At 52.8% G+C, this 20,653-nt stretch overlaps 1 protein-coding gene across 1 annotated transcript; it reads left to right on the top strand.

Annotated features, from left to right (window-relative positions):
* The first annotated feature begins 6,497 nt into the window (after positions 1 to 6,497).
* On the top strand, positions 6,498 to 10,922 carry PPP1R14A (protein phosphatase 1 regulatory inhibitor subunit 14A). Its single transcript, XM_046680481.1, has 4 exons — positions 6,498 to 6,845; positions 9,010 to 9,090; positions 9,656 to 9,688; positions 10,689 to 10,922. Exons 1-4 carry the CDS (start codon positions 6,645 to 6,647, stop codon positions 10,815 to 10,817), a joined length of 444 nt encoding a protein of 147 aa, XP_046536437.1. The 5' UTR covers positions 6,498 to 6,644; the 3' UTR covers positions 10,818 to 10,922.
* The last annotated feature ends 9,731 nt before the right edge of the window (positions 10,923 to 20,653 follow it).

Here is a 20,653-nt window from a genome sequence, read left to right on the forward strand (position 1 = left end):
TGCTGAGCTCCTACTCGGGGCATTGCTGGAAACCCAGCGGCGACCACGCCAGACTGGTCCCTGCGTCACGAGGCAGGAACAGCCCAGGGTGGTGATGACGGAAGCATAGGGCAGAGTGGTTAGGGATGTGATGCGGGAAGCACAGCCTGAGTGACCACAGGCTGGGGTGGTGGAAGGGCAGGGCATGATGGGAGCCCCATTCAGCGTGAGAGAGGGTCAGGGAGGTGTTCCAGAGGAGGTGATCGGCCCCTGAATGAACAGCAAGCCCAGGCCCTGCCTCCGAGGTTGCCAGTCCTGAGACGAAGAAAATGCTTCACTAGGCAGGGATAGGTGTTGGCTGTGATGGGGAAGCACAGGCAGAGTAATCAGCCTGAAAGGAGGGAAGCCCAGAGGAGACACCTAACCCAGAGTAGGTGGGCTTCTTTTTTTTAATTTTTTTTGCTAAGGAAGATTGGCCCTGAGCTAACATCTGTTGCCAGTCTTCATCTGTTTTATCTGTGGGTCGCTGCCACAACATGGCTGACAAGTGGTATAGGTCCATGCCACGGATCCAAACCCAGGAACCTGGGCTGCCAAAGCAGAGCCAGCCAAACTTAACTGCTAGGCCACAGGACTGCCCCATAGGTGGGCTTCTTAGAAGAGGTGTATATGAGCTGATTTTCGAAAGGGGGAGGGAGTGCAGCAGGTATAGGAGTAGAGAATAACCAACGGGATAATTAAAATAGATGCATTATTATTGAAAACAACTAACAGTGCTAGGAGGGACATGCATTGGGGGCTGGAATGGAAAATAACAGGAGACCATTTGAACTGGGTGTTGGAGGAGGGGCTCCAGGGGGAGGTGGCTTTGATCATGAACCCTGAAGGATAAGGGCTTATGGACAACATTCCAAGCATCATGAACAGCAGATGCAAAAGTCCTGAGGCAAGAAAGACATCAGGGTGTTCCAGGAGCACTTCAGCCGGCTCTTCAGCCTCCCTCCTGACATAATAATATGTGAAGAGCCTCGACTCTTATCCAAATGGTGTTTACCATAACAATTGTTTCATGCCAGCCTTCCTCTTTTATCTTGGAGTGAGGTCCTGGGACTCAAGGTCAGGAGTCTGAATGTGAAGCCAAAGGTCTCTCCAGCACCTGACCCCAGCCCCACCCCCTCCCAGGGCTTGAGCTGGAAGACGGAGAGGACTGGGGTGAGGGGGCAGGCTGGAGAGGAGGCAGGGCCTATTCGTTCATCCATTCACGCGTCCACCCGTTCACTGAGCACCCACTGCCAGCCAGGTCCTGTCTGAAACCCTGGAGAACAGACAGCTGTGGACGCGGCAGAGTTCCTGCCCTTTTGGAACTCCCTTGATCGTCTTGGGGACAGTGGTGAAACCAGCCTGTTCGACACCTGGAGCAGATCATTTTTTATATCTCCTCTCTACCAGAAAATTATTTTCAGTAATAAGCACAGAAGAATCATTATTTGTTCTTTCATTTCAAAATTAACTATTGAAAATGAATAAATTTCCATTTTAAAGATATTACTCAAATTCAGTAAAATATTGCACGTATGAATGAAAATTTACACTTACCAAATAAAAATATTACACCTTGCAGTTCGTACCCTGATTCACTGTTTTCAGTTTTAAACAGAAAACTCCAAAAGAATACGTAGAATGACAGAATAGTTTCTTCATCCTTCCGATCCTTGTGCTACTGAAACTGGGGGCCAACTTGCTTTAACTAGGCTTAGCTGTCTGTTTGCAAAAGTCGTTAGATAATGTGTTACTGAAACTCACCCTACAGATAGCATCTCTGACGCATGGGTCACCCTGGTAACGGGTGGGGTGCTCAGGTTTTTCAGGAATTGAGAGTTGACTCCTTGTGCAGTTCAGGCCAGCTGAGACCACCAACTCATCAACGGGGCCTGTGGGCCTGCACGGATGACTGATAAACGACTCTTTGACGTCAGGGAGCTAAAAATGCCACCCTCAGATCATGGGAACAGGGCCATTTTGTGAACACGTGTCCTGTGAAGAGCCATGTAGCTGGACTACGCTTGTGCGGATCATCAGCTACCTCACCTCTCCTCACCTCTCGACGTCTATCCCCACATTCAGACCACCTCTCCCCCGACCCCATAAATATCCCTGAGTCCTCATTTTCAAGGAGGTGGACCTGAGACTGATTCTCCTGCCTCCTTGCTTGGCTGCCTTGTGATTAAATCCTTTCTCTTTGCAAACTCATCGTCTTGGTGATTGGCATAATTGTGCAGCGGGCAAAACGAACCTGGTTCGGTAACACTATCATTTTAACTTCCTTTTTTGTGTGTGTGTGAGAAAGATTAGCCCTGAGCTAACATCTGCCACCAATCCTCCTCTTTTTTTGCTGAGGAAGACTGGCCCTGAGCTAACATCTGTACCCATCTTCCTCTACTTTATATGTGGGATGCCTGCCACAGCATGGCTTGCCAAGTGGTGCCATGTCCGCACCTGGGATCCGAACTGGTGAACCCCAGGCCGCCAAAGCAGAATGTGTGAACTTCACTGCTGTGCCACCAGGCGGGCCCCTCATTTTAATTTCTAATCTATTACTTAAACACAAGACCATGTAGAATCACAGAGATTGAAGATTGAAACTGTGCGTGATACAAGCCCAAATGACTCCAAATTGTTATGAACTTATTTTCAAAATGAACACATATAGCTGAGTCTTCATATGTCAGAGGTCAACAGTATACCTAGGAGTTCTCTCCAGTAACTTCCCTATAGAATACTCTGGCAAACAGAGGTTGAGCAGCCCCCATGTTCATAGACGGTATAATCCCCCCTTCTCAAGTGTGGGCAGGTCCTGGGATGTGCTTCTCACTAAGAGAATACGGCAAAGGAGGTTTGTGATGACGTTACATGGTGTAAGACTCCGTCTCAGTGGACGGGCAAGAGAGACTCTCCATTGCTGGCTTTGAAGGAAATAAGCTGCCACACTGTGAGAGGACCTACGGAGAAGCCCACATTGAAGGAACTGTCAGCAGCCTCCAGGAGCAGCGAGCAGCCCCCACTGATAGCCAGCAAGAAAATGAAGACTGGGGCCGGCCCAGTGGCGCAGCGGTTAAGTGCGCACGTCCTGCTTCAGCGGCCCGGGGTTCACCGGTTCAGATCCGGGTGTGGACATGCCACAGCTTGGCAAGCCATGCTGTGGGAGGCATCTAACATAGAAAGTGGATGAAGATGGGCACGGATGTTAGCTCAGGGCCAGTCTTCCTCAGCAAAAAGAGGAGGATTGGCAGTGGTTAGCTCAGGGCTAATCTTCCTCTAAGGAAAAAAAAAAAAAAGAAAATGAAGACCTCCTCCCTACAACCTCAAGCAGGTGGAAGCAGATTTTGCCCCGTTTGAACCCCTGATGAGACAGCAGCCCCAGCTGACATCTGGATGGCAGCCTGGTGAGACCCTGGAGCCGAGGGCCCAGCTAAGCCATGACTGGCCTGGATCCAGCAACACTGTGAGATAATAAGTGTGTGCTGTTTTAAGGCACTAAGTTTGTGGTAACTTATTATACGGCGCTAGAAAACTAATAGAGATCCAATGTTTATGAAAGGGTAGAGTAATAAAAATATCTAATTAGAAGCTTACATGTATATTATTAAAACTGAACAGTAATTGCATGAATTGTTTAGTAAGTGACAATTATAAGACTAACAAGAGGTTTTCTCCTGGGGGTGGGAGGATCATGTTATCAGTGATACCATGTAGAATTGTCAGTTCGTGCTATAGGAAAAACTTGACCAACTTTTGGTCAGTTTTATTATTATGTTTAAATTCTTATCTAGACAGCGCACCCCTTTTTGCCTGTCCCCAAGGTGGACCACTCCCATTGCCCTCCCTTTGGTACACCACTAGTTGGAAAATGGACAATAAAGAAAATGAGTAAATTACACACAATGTTAAAAGATAGTGAGGGGGTTGCGTAGTGGTTAAGTTTGGCGTGCTCTGCTTTGGCGGCCCTCGTTCACGGGTTCGGATCCTCGGCACAGACGTATACCACTTTTCAGCCATGCTGAGGGGGCAACCCACATATAAAGTGGAGGAAGACCTGGCATGGATGTTAGCTCAGGGCTATTCTTCCTCAAGCAAAGAAAAAAGAGGAAGATTAGCAACAGGTGTTAGCCCAGGGCAACTCTTCCACAGCAAAAAAAAAAAAAAAAAAGATAATGAGTGTTACGGATGAAACAGAGAGCCAGGTAAAGGGCAGAGGAATTGCAATATGAAGCAGGGCGGTCAGGGAAGACCTCCCTGCACAGGTGCCTTTGGGGGAGATGAAGGAGCGAGCCCTGTCGATATCATCCTAGGACGACCCTTCCTGACAGAGGGAACTGCCAGTATGAAGAGGCTGAGATGAGGACGTGCCTGGCAGAGCGGTGATTGTAAATTTAGGAGCTTGGCCTTCAGCCTCAGGGCAATGAGGAGCTCTGGACAGTTGTTTTCTTTTTTGTTTTTAAAATAACAGCTTTAATGAGGTATATCTCGCCTACCACACAATTCACCCTTTAAACTGTACAGTTCAATGGTTTTTAATGTGGTCATAGGGTTGTGCAACTACACCACAATCAATTACAGAACATTTCATCATCCTCCAAAGAAACCCCAGCCTCTTCGGCAGTCACTTCCCATTCTCCCCCATTCTCTCAGTTCCAGGCAGCCACTAACCTGTTTTCCGTCTGTGGACTTGCCTGTTCTGAACATTTCATACAAATAGAGTCAGACCACACGTGGCCTTTTGTGTCTGACTTCTCCCGCTTAGCATGTTTTCAAGCTTCATCCATGTTGTAGTGTGTATAAAAACCTACTTTCTTTTTCTTGCCAAATAACACTGCGTTGTATGGATACACCACATCTTATTTATCGGCTCATTGCTTGGTGGGCTGGGTTGTTATGAACAATGCTGCTGTGAACATTCACAGACACATTTCCGTGTGAACATTTGTCTTCCATTCTCTGGTACGTCTCTAAGAGTGGACTTGCCGGGCAAGTCCCTATGGTAACCCTGACCTTTTGAGGAACTGCCAGACTGTTTTCCAAAGTGGCTGCACCATTTCACATTCCCACTGCCAATGTGTGAGGGTTCCGACTTCTCCACCTCCTTGCCAACACTTGGTGTTCTCCATTTAAAAAATGTATAGCCATCCTGCTGGGTGTGAAGTGGTAGCTCCCTGTGGTTTTCCTTTGCATTTTCCTGCTGGCTAATGATGTTGAGCATCTTTTCATGTGCTCATCGGCTTTTGTAAATTTTTAAGAGAAATGTCTATTCAGATCCTTTGTCCATTTTTTAATTGGGTTATTTGTCTTACTATTTGTGAGTTGCACACCTTTATTTATTGTAGGTATGAGTACTTTAGCTGATAGATTATTTGCAATTTTTTCCTCCCATTCTGTGGGTCATCTCTCCTCTTCACTTTGCTGATGTCTTCTGAAACACAGAAGTTTGTAATTTTGATGGTGGCCACTTTATTTTTTCTCTTGTTGCTTGTACTTTTGGTGCCATATCTAAGAAACCATTGGCTAATTATGGATAGTTTTAAGCGGGGGAGGGACACGGCCAAATTTAAGTTTTAAAGTATCATTCTTGCAGCTTATAATTAGAAGTGAGCAGACTTGTAAAGTAAAGGACTGCTCTGGTCCCCCTCAATAAAAGTGCGGCCCCACCCTCACTCCACTTCTCTTCAGCTTCCTATTTCTCCACAGAATTTATCATATTCTAATAAACTGTATAATATACTGTACTTACTTATGTTTACTGCCTGTCTCCACCACAAGAACGTCAGCTCCATGAGGACCAGGCTTGTCTGTCTTGTCCACTGCTCTATCCCCAGGGCCTTGAACACTGCCTGGTAACATGTGTGTGTGTGTGTGTGTGTGTATTTGGGGAGAAGACATCTTATCGAGATTTTGCTATATAAATAGCTACAGAAAGCTGAGAGGACTGAAGGGCGCAGCGGCCGTCTCCCTCTGCACAGGTCACTAAGGAACCCGTGGGGAGAGAGACTGGGGAGGGGGAACCTGGAATGACCTGGGGGAGAGAGGACCCCCTGGATGCGATCTGGCGTAAAGAGTGTGATATGAGAGAGAGAGAAAGAGAGATGGGCTAACAGCCCAGATGTCACGATGTCGAATGAACATTCTTTGAATAGAGTGAATAAGTGAACGAATGGACGCAGGGATGAGCGAATAAATGAAAGAACGAATAAATGATGAGCGGTGGGGACACGGCTTGACTTTTCCTTGCTGAGAAAGAATGTGGCACCGGGGCTCCTGCACCATCCCTTGCAGCCGCCAGAGGGCGCAGACAAGCCGGTCCCGAGCGCCCGTCCCGGGACCCCGCCCCCGGGAGCCCGGCCCCGGGAGACCCCGCCGCCCTGCCGGGCCCGGGGCTCGGGGACCCGCCCACACCTGAGCCGTGCCCGGAGGCGTGCTCCACGCCGGCGCAGCGGCCAGTGCTCGCGCTGCAGGCGGGGAAACTGAGGCCGGGGCGGGGCGGGGCCGTCCTCCCCTCCCCCAGCGAGCCCGAGACCCCGCCCCCGGCCGGCCCCGCCCCGTCCAGCCGGTGGAGGCCCGGGCGCGAGGCGCGGGCGCACAGCGCGGCGCGGGGCCGGCCCGGGAGCACCGCGATGGCAGCGCAGCGGCTGGGTAAGCGGGTGCTGAGCAAGCTGCAGGCTCCGGCGCGGGCCCGCGGCCCGGGGGGCAGCCCCCGGGGGCTGCAGAAGCGGCACGCGCGTGTCACCGTCAAGTACGACCGGCGGGAGCTGCAGCGGCGCCTGGACGTGGAGAAGTGGATCGACGGGCGCTTGGAGGAGCTGTACCGCGGCAGGGTGAGGTGACGAGGGGCGTGGGGCGTGGGGCCGGCCCGGACCCGCAGACCCCGGCCGGACGCCCCGGCCCTCGGGGGTTTCCGGGTGCTTGTGCTCTTGGGGCACACGCAGCCCCGCTCACGCCAGAGGATGCACAGCCCGGGCCAGGCGCTCGCTGGCCCCACTGGCCCCGCCATCCAGCCTCGATGGCGCTCTGCTTGTGGACACACACGCTTCAGTCTCCAGAGATGTGTCCAGACACCTGGGCAGGGCCAAGGGTTAGCATGGGAGGGGCGAGGAGGCAAAGTGGCTCTATCTGGAGAAAGGGTGGGGGGAGGAGGATGTCTTAAAGCCAAACATAGACATGGTGACAGCAGAGATACAGCCACACAGGGACACACAGCAAAGGAAGCAGCAGCATTCACAGACGTGCCGGATGACAGGCCATGGCCTCTCACAGACACAGTGATAGGAGCGACAGCCATACACAGACTCTCAAGGACGAAAGCTGTGGTCACTTACAGATCAACATATGCTACAGCTGCAGGCACCCACAGACACAATAGCACAGACCACAGCCACGTGCAGACACACAACTACACCCACACAAAAGGACTCCACCTACGGCTGTGATAGATACACACTGGCACAAGCTGTAGGACTCACAGACAGTGCAAGCTACAGCAGCTACCCCCGGACTCCGAATATCTCAAGGAACAACCATCCATTATCTCCTACAGGCGAAACACAACCACATGCAAACACAATGACAGATCCTGCAGCCACTCAGACATAAACTAACAGACATGATAGCCACCCCCAGACAGAGCTCTGCGGAAGCTGTGGGTCCAGACACACAACGGCAGAAACTACAGCTGCCCCTGGGCACACGGGACATAAGCTACAGCCTCATCTGCTGACACACAAGCAACAGACAGACATGCACCTTCCACCTGAGTCTCTGCTTGAAGTCACACTTTGTACAACACACACATGCTGCGGAACACAACCACAGACACGGATGGTCGTACAAGTCCCCGGACACAGGACGCATGAATCCCCCGCTCAGCACGAAGGTGGGAGAAGTCACGGCCCCTCCCAGTGACCCGAGGCCCCTCTGTTCTCAGACACACAGGTGGGCTCGTACGGATGGTAGGTGCCTCCTATGAGGTCGTCCTCAGACTGGGGGCACAACGGCTGCCCGAGACCCATGACGATGAGACGAGCACAGCTGAGTGAGAGCCACACGCCTCACACCCGCAGAACTATAGGCCCTTGTGCCAGCCCCCCACACGATGCCACATCCCTCTGCACCCTCACGCCTGCCCTGGCCCTTGACATCAGCTCTGGCTCGTACGCAGAGACTGCCACAGGCGTGTAACACCCTTATACACCTTCCATCCTTTGCTGAGCCCTGTGCTCCATACGCTCAGCCCCCACCACCCAGCCCTGGTGCCTGTGAGAAGTCAGCAGGACTTTGGATGGGGGAAGGAAAAATATGTGGCCTCGGATTTTTTGCCCCGACAGCTGGGTCCTGTCCCCCACAGGGGTGCTGAGCCAGCTTGCAGCTGGCCCTCTGCCCCGAGAGGCCATTCTAGGAGTCCCCCTCTTGGCTGCTCAAAGTTGGGCTCCTGGCTCATCCCACCCACCCATCCACCCACCTTGGGGGCCTCAGTGGTCATCTTCCTGGACTCATGGGGATTTGCTTTGGTCCACGGGGTTGGCCCCGAGCCCTCCCCACCATTCCTGTCCCCTGGGCCAGGGCGGCCCCCAGCAGGCTCGGGCTTGCCCGCTGCCCTCCCCTGCACGTAGTGCTTAGACTTCTCCTTGAAAGGGCAGAGCCAGCCCCTCTCCTGAAGCCCAGAATCCCGCATTCCAAGACTGGACCGGGCCTGTGTCCTGCTGTGGGAACTGGGGCCAAGGAGGGAGACCCGTGCCAGCCTCGAGGCTCCAGGGCCCAGGGGCCCAGCATCCGAGCTGGTACAGGCCCCTGGGCCTCTGTCACCCCATCTGTCACTCCTCCCCCCAAGGCCCAGATGTCCCGCCTAGTCAGTGCTGTCTCTGACTGCCACATTATTGCTCCGGAAGCCGCCAGCTGGTCCCTGGAGCCAGCGGGGCTTCTCAAGAGCCTTGGACAAAGGCGGGTGTAGGGGGGGAACCTGACCACCCCGCCCTCCTGCTCTAGGAGGCCGACATGCCCGACGAGGTCAACATTGATGAGTTGTTGGAATTAGAGAGCGACGAGGAGCGAAGCCGGAAACTCCAGGTAGGTGGAAGGGAAGCCAAGCCGTCCTCGACTTCGCACCTCCCTAAAAACCACAGCACGAGTTAAGGTGTTTACTGAGCAGTAACTATGTGCTGTGCCCTGTTTCAATTGCTCTACACTTCTTAACTCATTGAATCCTCACGAAACTCTCTGAAGGGTCTATCTCCATTTCATTATTATCGCTATTATTATCTCCATTTTCCAGATGAGGAAAATGAGGCCCAGAGAGGTTTAATTACTGGCCCAGGGTCACACAGCTCAGAAGGAGCAGAACTGGGAGTCAAAGTCTGGCTGCAGCGTCCTTGCTCTTCCGGCCCGTGCTCTCCTAGAGGCGGGAAATGCTGTGTGACCTTCTTGCCCTCTCTGGATCAACCCTGCCCCCAATTGCCCTATAAGAACCTCAGGCTGTGTTCCTCCCCTGAAGCCATGTGGGAAGTCCACCCTGGAGTCTGACTTCCATTTGTCTTGTTGCCTTGGGGCTTTGTTGGAAAAGGGAAGGGGCTGGAGGGGTGTGGATGTTAGTCATTTACTGTTTTCTCTCTTTTTGTGGGGCGGGGGTGTTTAGGGACTCCTGAAGTCCTGCAGGAACCCCACAGAGGTGAGATGTCCCTGTTCCGGGCCCTGATCTGGGCCCCTGCACCCTGCTGGGAGGGGTCTCTGGAGGAGGGAGGAGCTGGCCGTGCCCAGGACGCAGAGGGGCTGGGGGAGCCCCCGTCTCTCTCAGGGCCCTCTTCTCATGTCCAGCGTGTCCTTTGTCCTCCCCACTCCTGTCTCCTCTCTCTCCCATCTGCCACGGGGGCTCCAGGATCTCCTCCCCCAGGACCCTCCCCTGTCTGTCTCCCCTTTCTGCCTCTGCCCCGCCCCTCTCCCCTGTTCCTGCCTCTGCCACCCGGGGGCTCCCTCCCCACCTCTCAGGGGCCCCCATCCTTCCAGGCCCCGGAGGCTCCCGGTCCAGCCCCTCCCACTTCCTTCCCTGCTTTAAAAGGGAAAAATATTCATGTTTCTCTAAGCAGCTCTGGGCTGCCTGGGGGACAAACGTCATTGTGTGTCTGTCTGCCCTGGAGCTGGCCCAGGCCTCTGTCCCTGGGGACCCTCCTGGTCATCTCTTGGCCTGAGAAGCATGCTGAGGTCTCCGTGGTGCGGTATCTTTCTCAGTCCCTTTGTCTCTCTTTCTCTCTCTAGCTCTGCATCTCGCTTTGTCTCTGTGTCTCTGTTTTGGTCTCCATGTCTGGGTCTCTGTCTCTCTCCATCTTTCTCTCGCTGTCTCTCGCAGTCTCTGTCTCTCCCTATCTTTCTTTCCATATCTGTCCCCATCAGTCTCTGTCTCTCCCTATCTTTCTCTCCGTATCTGTCCCCATCTCTCCTTCTCTGTGTCTCTTTCTCCGTTTTGCTCTCTTTCCCTGTCTCCATCTCACTTTCTCCCCCCATCACATTCTCCTCCATCTCCGTAGCCTCTACCCCTCCCTAACCCACCTCCGCGTCCTCCCATGGACCAGGATGCTGGAGAAGGAGGGCCCAGGGCAGAGGGGCTGGGCTGGGCTGGGCCAGGTAGGGCCCCACCCCTCTCTGTGTCCTCAACATCCCCACCCTGTCCTCAGGACTTCATCCAGGAGCTGCTGGGGAAGCTGCGGGGCCTCCACAAGCAGTCAGGCCTCCCCCAGCCCAGCCTCTCGGGGGACGGCAGCCTGAGCCCCCCACAGGACCGTGCCTGGACCGCGCCACCCTGACCCTCTCTTGCCTCCACGGCCCTCATGTCCCCCGCCCCCAGGCCATCCTGGCTTGTTTGTAAGTTGTATTTAATGGTTCTGTAACAATAACACTGCTTGCCTGTGTGTCCTCTCCCCGGTCGTTGTGGGCATCCCCCCCCCCGCCCCCCCCCCCCCCCCCCGCCCCCTCCGTGTCTCCTCGTGTCCCAGCGCCTGCAGCTGGCCCTGACAGATGGAGAATCACTCCTCCCAGGCCAGAGAGCATGAGAACAGGCCCTGTTGGCCTCCCGCCCCCGGGACTCATATCCTGTCCCCACCTCCCGGGACCCGGGCATGTGGGTGGCACTCAGGGCCCCTGTGGGAACGCTGGCCCATGGTCGCTAGGCCAGGGGAGATGCACAGATCACCACGACACCCCATGAACCAACCATCTGTCCGCTCCGTGAATTTTATTGGGCACTTATTATGTGCTGGCGTGGCCATTGGTATCGAGGCCACAAAGATGAGCAGAAGATGGTCCCTGGCATCAAGGTGTTCACACTGGTGGGGGACAAGGGCCTGTGTGCAGAGGGTTAGAGCAAAGTGTGCTGAGTGGTCTGAGGCACTTGGGAGCCCAGGGAGTGGGAGGAGCCGTTCACTCTTGGGGTGGGGGAGAAATTTAGGAGGGCTTCCTGAAGAAAGTGACAGTGAGGCAGGGCTTTGAAGGACGCATAGGAGTTTGTGTGGAATGGGTACCGGGTGTCTGAGGACTCTGAACTTGGGGGTGGAGGGATTGACATGAGGCTGAGCCAGAGAAGATACCAGATATTGGCAGGGCCGACCACCAAGCAAGATGGGCAAGTCCCCCAGAGCTGGATTAGGGACAGCTCTGGGCTGGGGCGTGGGGGGCCTGAAGCGTCCAGGGGAGGGGCTGTGATGTGGTTATTTACCGAGAACTATGGGAATGTTGGAGTATTCGAACAGCGGCTCTGGTGGTCCCCGTGGTCCCAGCTGTGGATGGTCAGGAGATGGGTGGGGCTGTGGCTGCCCTACCGACTGGGGCGGGGTCAGAGCTCCCCCCCCCCGCCCCCCGCCCCCGGGACCAGGCATGTCTCCCCACCCCCTGCCGCCCGGCAGCCCTGCCAGGATCAGGTACCTCTCCCGGGGGTCTGAGCTCCAGTCCGGCGGGAAGAAAGATGCCCCTGGAGAAGAGCCTGCAGGGGCCCTGGCCTGGCCAGCCCTTCAGGTGGCCTTGCTGTCCTCGACAGACAGACCTCAGTGCCCCTCCCTCCACACAAACACATCAATGGTGGCTGTGTGGAGATGGAGGAACCCCTCCTCCTGACATCCGAGCCCCTCGGCCCGTCTCCAGACACCCCGCTTGGGCCTCAGGGACTCTGAACTTCCCTCTCACAGAACCTGGTTTTGGTTCCTCATCTTTGTGGAGGTGGTTTGTGCTCGAAACCCAAGTTGTAAAGTCCTGGGTGTGCCACACACAGGCTGGGCCTCTCAGTTTCCCCGTCTGGAAAATGGAGACTTCACAGATGAGGCAACCGAGGCCCAGATTAGTGATGTCGCTTGCCGAGAGTCACACAACTTGGAAGTGGTGCTGGGCTTCAATCCCAGACATTTTGACCCCAGAGCGCAACTACTTAACTCCTACACTCCAGTGCCCATATCACCATAGCGATGATTGCTATTCTTCAGTGGCAGGAAGAGGTTGACTAATTCAGACTAAAGTGTTAGTGACTGCTCACAACCCTCTGAGATATCCTCTCTAAAGGGCAATACAACTTGATGGAGAACAAGGCTACAACGAAAGGATTGAGAAGCAGCATACTGTGGTGGGTATGAGCCTGGACTCACTTACTGCGTGGATTCAAATGCTGTCTTTCCTACTTCCTAGCTGTGTGATCCTGAGCAAGTCGCTTAACCTATCTGTGCCTCCATTTCCACCTCTGTAAAATGAAGATGATTATAATGGTACCCACCTCACTGGGTTATTGTGATGTTTAAATGCACAGATCATAGACTAGCGCCAGGCACATAATAAGCAGTCATCAACCTTATCATTATAAGGAGGGGCTGGACCACCAGCTCCTACAGCCACCATCCCTGGCCAGCAGGACATCCCGCAAGCCCTCTGACACGGTAAAGCCCCCAAGGACACAGTGTACCTGACCTGCCGCCCTCACCTCTTGGGGGGCTCCCTGCCTCCCAGGGTCTGGGGTCTGTTTCCCGCTCGGTGACCAGGTGACGCTTTTCCCCATCTCACCTACGTCTCCATGCACCCGTTCCTCTCCCTCCTTCCCCGGAAGCTCACCGTTTTGCACCTGTTTCTTGGTGGTATCCCAGTGTGTCTTTACGCAGATGCAAGCAAGGCCGAGCCTGTATTCTGGTCCCCGTCTTACCCCCAGCGTGCGTCGTGCGCGCCGCTCCGGCCTTGCCTGTCTCCCTTCCCACCCTATCCGGGGCGCCTTCATATCACGCCCCGCCACCTGTTGCCACCCTGCTTTCATCCCTCCCCTCTCTGTCCTTCATCACCACTTGTCCCTCCCTCTCCCCCGCCCCCAGGCTCCCTCCTTTCAGGGCCCGCAGACGCCATCCCTCTGCCCAGAGCCCCTGGTCCGCATGCAGACGCAGTGTAGTCTCAGACAGGCGTCCCTGGGCCGCTTACCTAGACGCCACCCTCAGTCACCTGGATTTATTTTCTCTGTAGGACTTATTACTCTGAAATGATTAGATTGTCCCCACTGCCCCACCTCTGGAACATGAGCTCCTCGCCTGCCTCCAGCGTGGCTCCACCCGGCACACAGTAGGTGCTGGCGCGGTCACAGTGCCCCCTGCTGGCCACGTGCTCCTCCGCAGGGACCCTCCCCGTGGAGAGCGGGGACTCACCGCCCCCTCGTGGCTGTGCGCGTTGGTCTTAAATTACACCCCGATCGGTTTCTCCAGGACGGATCCGCTGGCCTTTAATTAGAGGAGCAGGCTCCCGCGGGAGGTCTACAGGGCGCTCACCCGTCTTTATCTCGGATCAACACCAGCCACTTTGCCAATTAGGATGATAAATGTTAGGAATGGGCTGGCGTCGGTCATGTGACCGGTATTCACAATCGGCTGAAATGTTTTGATAACACTTCTCGCCCCCGTGATAAAAAGGGCAGTAAAGCTCCTAGAGAAGGGATTATCCTGGTTGATATAAGATCGACCTGCAAAAATCAATATCATTTCACTAACACTGTAGTAGCCAAAGAAGACGTAATTTTTTTAAAAAATTGCGCAGTTCTCAATAGCAACAAAAACTATAGTTTATCTAACAACTTAATCAAAGATGCATAGGCCTTGATGGAAAAAACATTAAGATGCCAATAAAGGATATCGAAGATAATCTGAAAAAAATGAGACCAACCGTGCCCTCGGCTAGATGTCTTAATATGATCCACATGTAGCTTCTCTCCAAGTTAGCCGGTATAGTCAAAGCAATCTCAGTGGAAATTCCAGGTGGATGTTTTTGAGATACTTGATAAGTCCATTGAGCAAAGGAGTATGAATAGCTAAATCAACATGAAAAAGGACTGGGGGAGGGCTGGCCCTATGAAATATGAAGACAGGCTGCAAAGACAGTGTGGGCTTGGTGCAAGAACACATGAACACACAGAAGGAACAGAACTGACTCCCAGGCACGGATAGGGACATGACAAAACGCTAGAGGTGGGACTGCCCTCCCGTGGGGAAAAGATGGGTTGCTCATTGTGGCTTTGGGAAAACTGGCTAACTATATGGAGAAGAAAAATAGATCCTTACCTCACACCGTATACAAAGGTAGAGTCTGAATGGAATAAAGACCTAAACGAAGAGAATAAAACTGTGGCGTGAAAGAAAACGGAGGAGAATATCACTGTACCGTGTCCACCCATTCTTTGACACGCCTCCTATCAAAAGGTGGCGTCTCATTCCACTTGTCTTGAGTGCAGACCAGCCTCGGCAACTTGTTTCTATGAAATGAAATGTGCTGGAAGTGGTGCCGAGTGGCTGTCTTAGTGTGCCAAAAAAATACCATAGATGGTGGTTTAAACAACAGAAAGCAATTTCCTCACAGTTCTAGAGGTTGGGAAGTCTGAGATCAGGATGCTAGCATGATGGGGTTCCAGTGAGGACTCTCTTCCTAGCGTGGGGACAGCTGCCTTCTTGGGTGTCCTCATATGTCACAAAGAGAAATAACAAGCTCTCTGGTGTCTCCTCTTATGGGGACACTAGTCCCATCAGACCAGGGACCTGCCCTCAGGACCCCATCTAAACTTAGTCACCTCCCAAAGCCCCATCTCCAAATACCATCACTTTGGGGGTTAGAGCTTCAACACAGGAATTTCGGGGGCTGGGGGGACGACACAAACATCCAGTCCCTAACAGTGACTTCTGAGGCTGGGTCATAGAAGGCTCCAGCTCAGTCCTCTCGGCATGCTTGTTCTTGGAATCCAGCTACCGTGATGTGAGGAAGCCCAAGGCGCATGGGGAGGCTTGGTGTCCCAGCCGACAGCCAGCATCGACTGCCAGACACAGGGGTGAGAGAGCCCGGAGGGAGAGGACTCCAGCCCTAGATACCATCTGGCTGTGACAGCAGGAGAGACCCCCAGGGAGAGGAGCTCAGCGAGCCCCGACGCTCCCAGAACCAGGAGAGAGAAATGTCACAAACGACTACTGTTTGACACCCCCAAGTTTAGCGTAGTTTGTCACGCAGCCAGTGATGACAGGAACAGGAACTTGGGGTGGGGAAGGACTTCTAAAACAGAACTTCAAAAGTGTCAACCGTAAGGGGAGAAAGTTTGATGAATTTGATACGTCGAAAGTTTCTGTTCGAGGAAAGACATCATGGATGAAGTTAATATTTAATCGACAGAGTGAGAGAAGACATTTGCAACATCTGAGACTGATAAATGATTAAAATTCAGAAACTAGAGCCGGCCTGGTGGCATAGTGGTTAAGTTTGCGTGCTCCGCTTTGGCGGCCCAGGGCAGGTTTGGAACCCCAGGCACGGACCTACACACTGCTCTTCAAGCCATGCTGTGGTGGCATCTCACATACAAAATAGAGGAAGATTGGCACAGATGTTAGCTCAGGGCCAATCTTCCTCAGCAAAAATAATAATAATAATAATTCAGGAACTGCTGCAAATCAGCATCAAAAGACAGCAACCCTGACTGAAAGATGCCAAAGGGACATGAACAAACAATTAAGAGAAGAGGAAGCTGGAATGCTCACCAGCACGTGAGGAAATGCTCAAAATCAATAGTAATCCTAAAGATGCAAATGAAAACAAAAATGAGATACGATTTAACATGTATTGATGGGAGAAAAATGAGAAAGCTGGAGAATGCCAAGTGTTGACAGGAGCAGCAGTGGCATTGACCCACAGAACAGACCAGTGGGCACGCACGTGGTGTGTGGTGATGCTCCGTGAGTGAAGTGGATGAGGCCCTGGCCCGAGCACAGGGAAATAGGGCCGCCCATGCCCTGCGGGTGGGCGTGGATCACAGTCCAGGCTTCTGGAGAGTGGCCCATTCACCCATCCACAGATGTTCATGAGCACCTCTTAGGTGTCTTGCGCTGTTCCAGGTGCCAGGTGATAAGAGGAGCTCAGACTCTAGCAGGGCAAACAGACAATAAACAGTATAAATAAATGAATCATATGGCGTGCTAGAAGGTGGTGAGAATTACAGAAGAAATTAAACGGAAGGAAAAAAATTAAACAGAGTAAAGAGATTAGAAGTGCTGGAGGGGGAAGATTGCAATTTTGAATAGGGTGGTGTGGTGGACAGAAAAATGGCCCTTGTTCTTTGAATACTCATGGTTACCATAAAAGAGGCTGCTTAAAGTTGACCCACAGCTCAGTGATGCTCTTTTCTTTTCTTTCTATTTTTCTTTTACTTTTTCTTTGAGGAAGATTAGCCCTGAGCTAACATCCGTGCCCATCTTCCTCTATTTTATATGTGGGATGCCTGCCACAGCATGGCTTCATGAGCGGTGCCATATCTGTACCCGGGATCCGAACCGGTGGACCCCGGGCTGCTGAAGTGGAACATGCGCCGCTGGGCCAGCCCCTGCTTTTGGGTTTTGCATCTATGTTGTTTTAGGTGGGTCCTGAGCAGTGCTCCATCTACAGCCCACTGTTCTCCTCTGCTGAGGCAACAGCTTCTGGAATATTTTACCCAGCGCCCCACGAAGGATGAGCCTATCCCGTCCGGCTGGTGGGGACAGGCACTGTTCCTTTCAGATGGCCTCGTTCCCCAAACATGAGTAGTTCCTCACAGACATGTGCTGATCAGCACCCATGAACACTCGAGGGGCCTCTGCAGATCTCTGGGGTCTCCCTCTGCAGCTGTCTCCTCTCTGGTTCTCCGTCCTGCAAACTCTCACCACCTCACTCTCCCCAGACCCTCAGCTCCATCTCTTCTGAGCTCAGGGAGTCCATTGGACTTGTAGCAGAGGCAGAAAATCTTCCCTCTACCCTCCAAAGTTCCCTGGCTGGGGCCTTGTAAATTAGCCCGACAAAGGACAGCTCAACAAGAGAAAAACAGACGCTTATTAACATCGTGCATACACATGGGAGCGCTCGGCGCTGAGTAACTCAAACAGGTGGTTAGAACTTTGGCTTATAGAGCATCTTAACCAAAAAACCCCAACTTTTTAGAGAAATGGACTTTGAGTTCCTAGGGTGGCAAATTGTGGGAAGGTAGAGCTATGGGGGAGCTAGTGGAAGGCAAGGGCTAGTTAGTAAGGTTTGTAGTGTAGGTTCCTCTGCGGGTCCTCAGGGGTGATAAGGAGCTAGAGTTGTCTGGTGATTAACTGCTGTCCTTCCTGGCAGAGGGGGAGGGGACACCTTTACAAATTCGTGTCCTGCTTATAGGCAAATGGGGGAGGGCAGAGAGCTTTTCTTCTCCATTGTCTTTGGCTCAAAACGATGCTGTGACCAAGTGGCATCTTTCTGCTGCCCCTCAGACTCCGCCTGGGTCCCCTCCATGCGTTGCACACTGGTCGCACCTTCCAGGCCGTGCTCGGACAATTATAAGTGTCACTTCATTTGTTTTCCATCTCTCGGGGGTCACTGTCCTTCACAGCCTGATATCCCAGATCTTGAAAACCGTTATTTTATATATTTTGTCTGTTTTGATTGTTTCTCTTGTCACAGGCAGTAAGGCAGCTCCAGTCCCTCTTATTCCATGTTGAGCAGAAGCAAAAGTCTCCGTACAACTTATTTACAACATACGTTTATTGCTTATCTCCTCCCTCTCGAAAATCACCTTCAGGAGGGCAGGAATTTTTGCCCTTTTTTTTTTTCCGTGCAAGATTCGCACGGAATCTTTCAAACGGAATTCGCACAGAAGTCCTTCAAACACTGTCTGACACAGGGTGAGTACTTGGTAAATATTTGTAGGATCAATAAATAGATGGATGAGGTGAGTCCTGTTATTATTCCATTTTACAGATGAGCAAACTGAGGCACAGAGAGGGCCAGTCATCCGTGAAGAGAGTCAGACTCAGGCAATCGGACTCCTGAGCCCAGACTTTTAACCACAAGGCAGCTGCCCCTCTGCTAACCGTGGGCTGAGCCACGTCTCTGACTTGCAGCTTCCTTCAACTGCAGCTTGGCGCTGTGTACCTCACAGCAAGGGCTGAGTCTCCCGTGGCTGGAAATTCTCGTACCCCCAACCTGAGGGTGGAGATTCAGTCAGTGCCGTGGGCTCGGGGCCCAGCATGCGCGCACAGTCGGTACACATTCTCTGAACCATGAATGAATGAGAGGTGCGGAGATTCAGACCGACTCAGATTGGGTCCATTAGGATTCTTTGGTTGCAAGCAACAGACCTCATGGTGCAACTAAGGACCTCTCTACGTGAGTCCACTGAACAATCCCAGGGAAGGACTCAGATTGGCTCAGTCTGGGTCCTGTCCTGTCTCTGAGACAAGGGGGTGGGATCACATCCAAAATGGCAGCTTCTAATTGGACCACACGGTGAGGGCAGTGGAGGGGGAGCAGCAGTTCACTGAAGGTGCGGGGAGGGTTCTGTTTGAGCTGCTGAGGGTCCCATGAGGATTGAGGGTCCCGTGGGAAACCTTGCCCATTGGGGAAGGGGAAGGAAGTCCTTGCCCTGGTCAGCTGATGGCCAGGCAGCCGGAGCTTCCAGGTCATTCGCCCACAATCCTCTTTGTCTCTTTCCACAACCCAGCCGTTGGTCGCGGAAGATCCTGAAACATGCCACCAGCTCCTGAGAGAGTGCCCGCATCCTGCTCTTGGCTCTGTACGTAGCCTCTTTATTAAAGCTGGCTGTCTCAGGTTATCCTCACCTGGCTGGCCCTGTGTTTCCTCCTGGGGCCATAATTGATACAGCCAATTCCACCTAGTGGGCCAGGACTACAGCTCTTCAAGCATCAGTGTCTCCTTCGTGTCACCACTGCATTCCTCATTGGATGCAACAGTGCTTTATGGCGGTTTTGTTACCGTGGAGGGTTGGGGAAAGGTTCCAGCCGGCTGCTGTGGATATCACGGCCGCTCAGCTCAATCTGCTTTCTCCTTCCAGATGCTTTCTTTAAAATGTGCTCCATTCTTGGGATGTGTACATATTTGGCGTGCAAATTGGGCTACAACTAACTGTTATATTTTTTCCATGAAGGCGTCCCCTCCAAGGGTGTATCTCTAACATTCAGTCTTGGTAGGTCTCTGGCCTGACCAGACAGCGAGCCCAGATGAAATGCCCTGTTTTTAATAGTGCAAATTTACTTGTCTTGCCCCACAAGAACGCTATTGAAGGATGGGAATGTCAGGTCTGAGATTCCAATGTCCCTCCCATGAAGCCATCTTCCTGCCCCCCTGCCGGGGCCCAGTAGCAGGCTAAAAATTGCCTCTCAAAAGGGGCATACCAGCCAGCAGTGGGGACAAGTCTCTGAGTCCAAAACCCTAAAGGCTGGCCCACGAGGCAGCATTTTACTGGCAAATGCGCCACTCTCTTGAGAGGCTGGACTGAGGGTAGGGGAGCTCTTGCTCCTGGCACTGGGGGCGTTCACAGGACAATCCTGCACGTCAGCCTCACACCATGGCGTCTTTTGCGTATATGTGTTCTTGCAAAACGTGTCCTGATGTATTGTGTGCGGATATTTCCATCCATGCAAGTGGAATCGGATTAAGCATCCTGCTCTGTTTCTTATGCTTGTGTCTCAGCACTGTGTTTTAAGGATCCATCCATGTTGCTCTGTGCATAGCTCAACCCATCTTCTCATTGCCACACAGGGCTCCCCAGTGTGTGTCCCCACCGGTTACCTGCCCACTCCCCCAGGGTGGCACCTGGGGGGCAGCTGGCTCCACCACCACAAGAGATGCTCAGTGGCCGTCCTCGGCCATTCCCCTTACAGACCCGTGAGAGAATTTCCAGGGGATGCTCCCTAGGAGCGGAATTTCTGTGTCGCAGGCTTTGAGGATACTTAATTTGACTGTAGGGAGGGAGGGGCATATTGCCCTCCGGAACTGCCACCCCAGGCCACACTCCTACCCACAGTGCATGGGGGTCCTGGGTCCCCATATCCCCCCCACCCCCTGGAATTACCCAGTTTTCTCATTTTTATCAGTCTACTAGGTACAAAGTGATCTCTCATTGTTTTTTGCCCCATATTTTAGTGTGAAAAATTTCAAACATGCAGAAAAGTTGAAAGGAATTTTACGATGAATACCCATATCACTGTGCTTTTAACTTCCATTTTTCTGAGTACCAATGATTTTGAACACATTTTCTTATGCTTGTTATTTTTGTGGTCTCCTGACATTTAAGTATTCATATCCTTTGCTCGCCCTTTGTTGTAGGGGAGGTGGCCGTCTTGTGGCCTTGTAA

The sequence above is a fragment of the Equus quagga genome, chromosome 13 (assembly GCF_021613505.1).
Source record: "Equus quagga isolate Etosha38 chromosome 13, UCLA_HA_Equagga_1.0, whole genome shotgun sequence".
Lineage (NCBI taxonomy): Eukaryota > Metazoa > Chordata > Mammalia > Perissodactyla > Equidae > Equus > Equus quagga.

Bases quoted from the DNA above. Each gene is read 5' to 3' on its own strand.
- PPP1R14A (XM_046680481.1), top strand. From the start codon at position 6,645: ATGGCAGCGCAGCGGCTGGGTAAGCGGGTGCTGAGCAAGCTGCAGGCT. The intron at 6,846-9,009 runs GTGAGGTGACGA...CTCCTGCTCTAG, and splicing joins AGGAGCTGTACCGCGGCAGG to GAGGCCGACATGCCCGACGA. The intron at 9,091-9,655 runs GTAGGTGGAAGG...GGGGGTGTTTAG, and splicing joins AGCGAAGCCGGAAACTCCAG to GGACTCCTGAAGTCCTGCAG.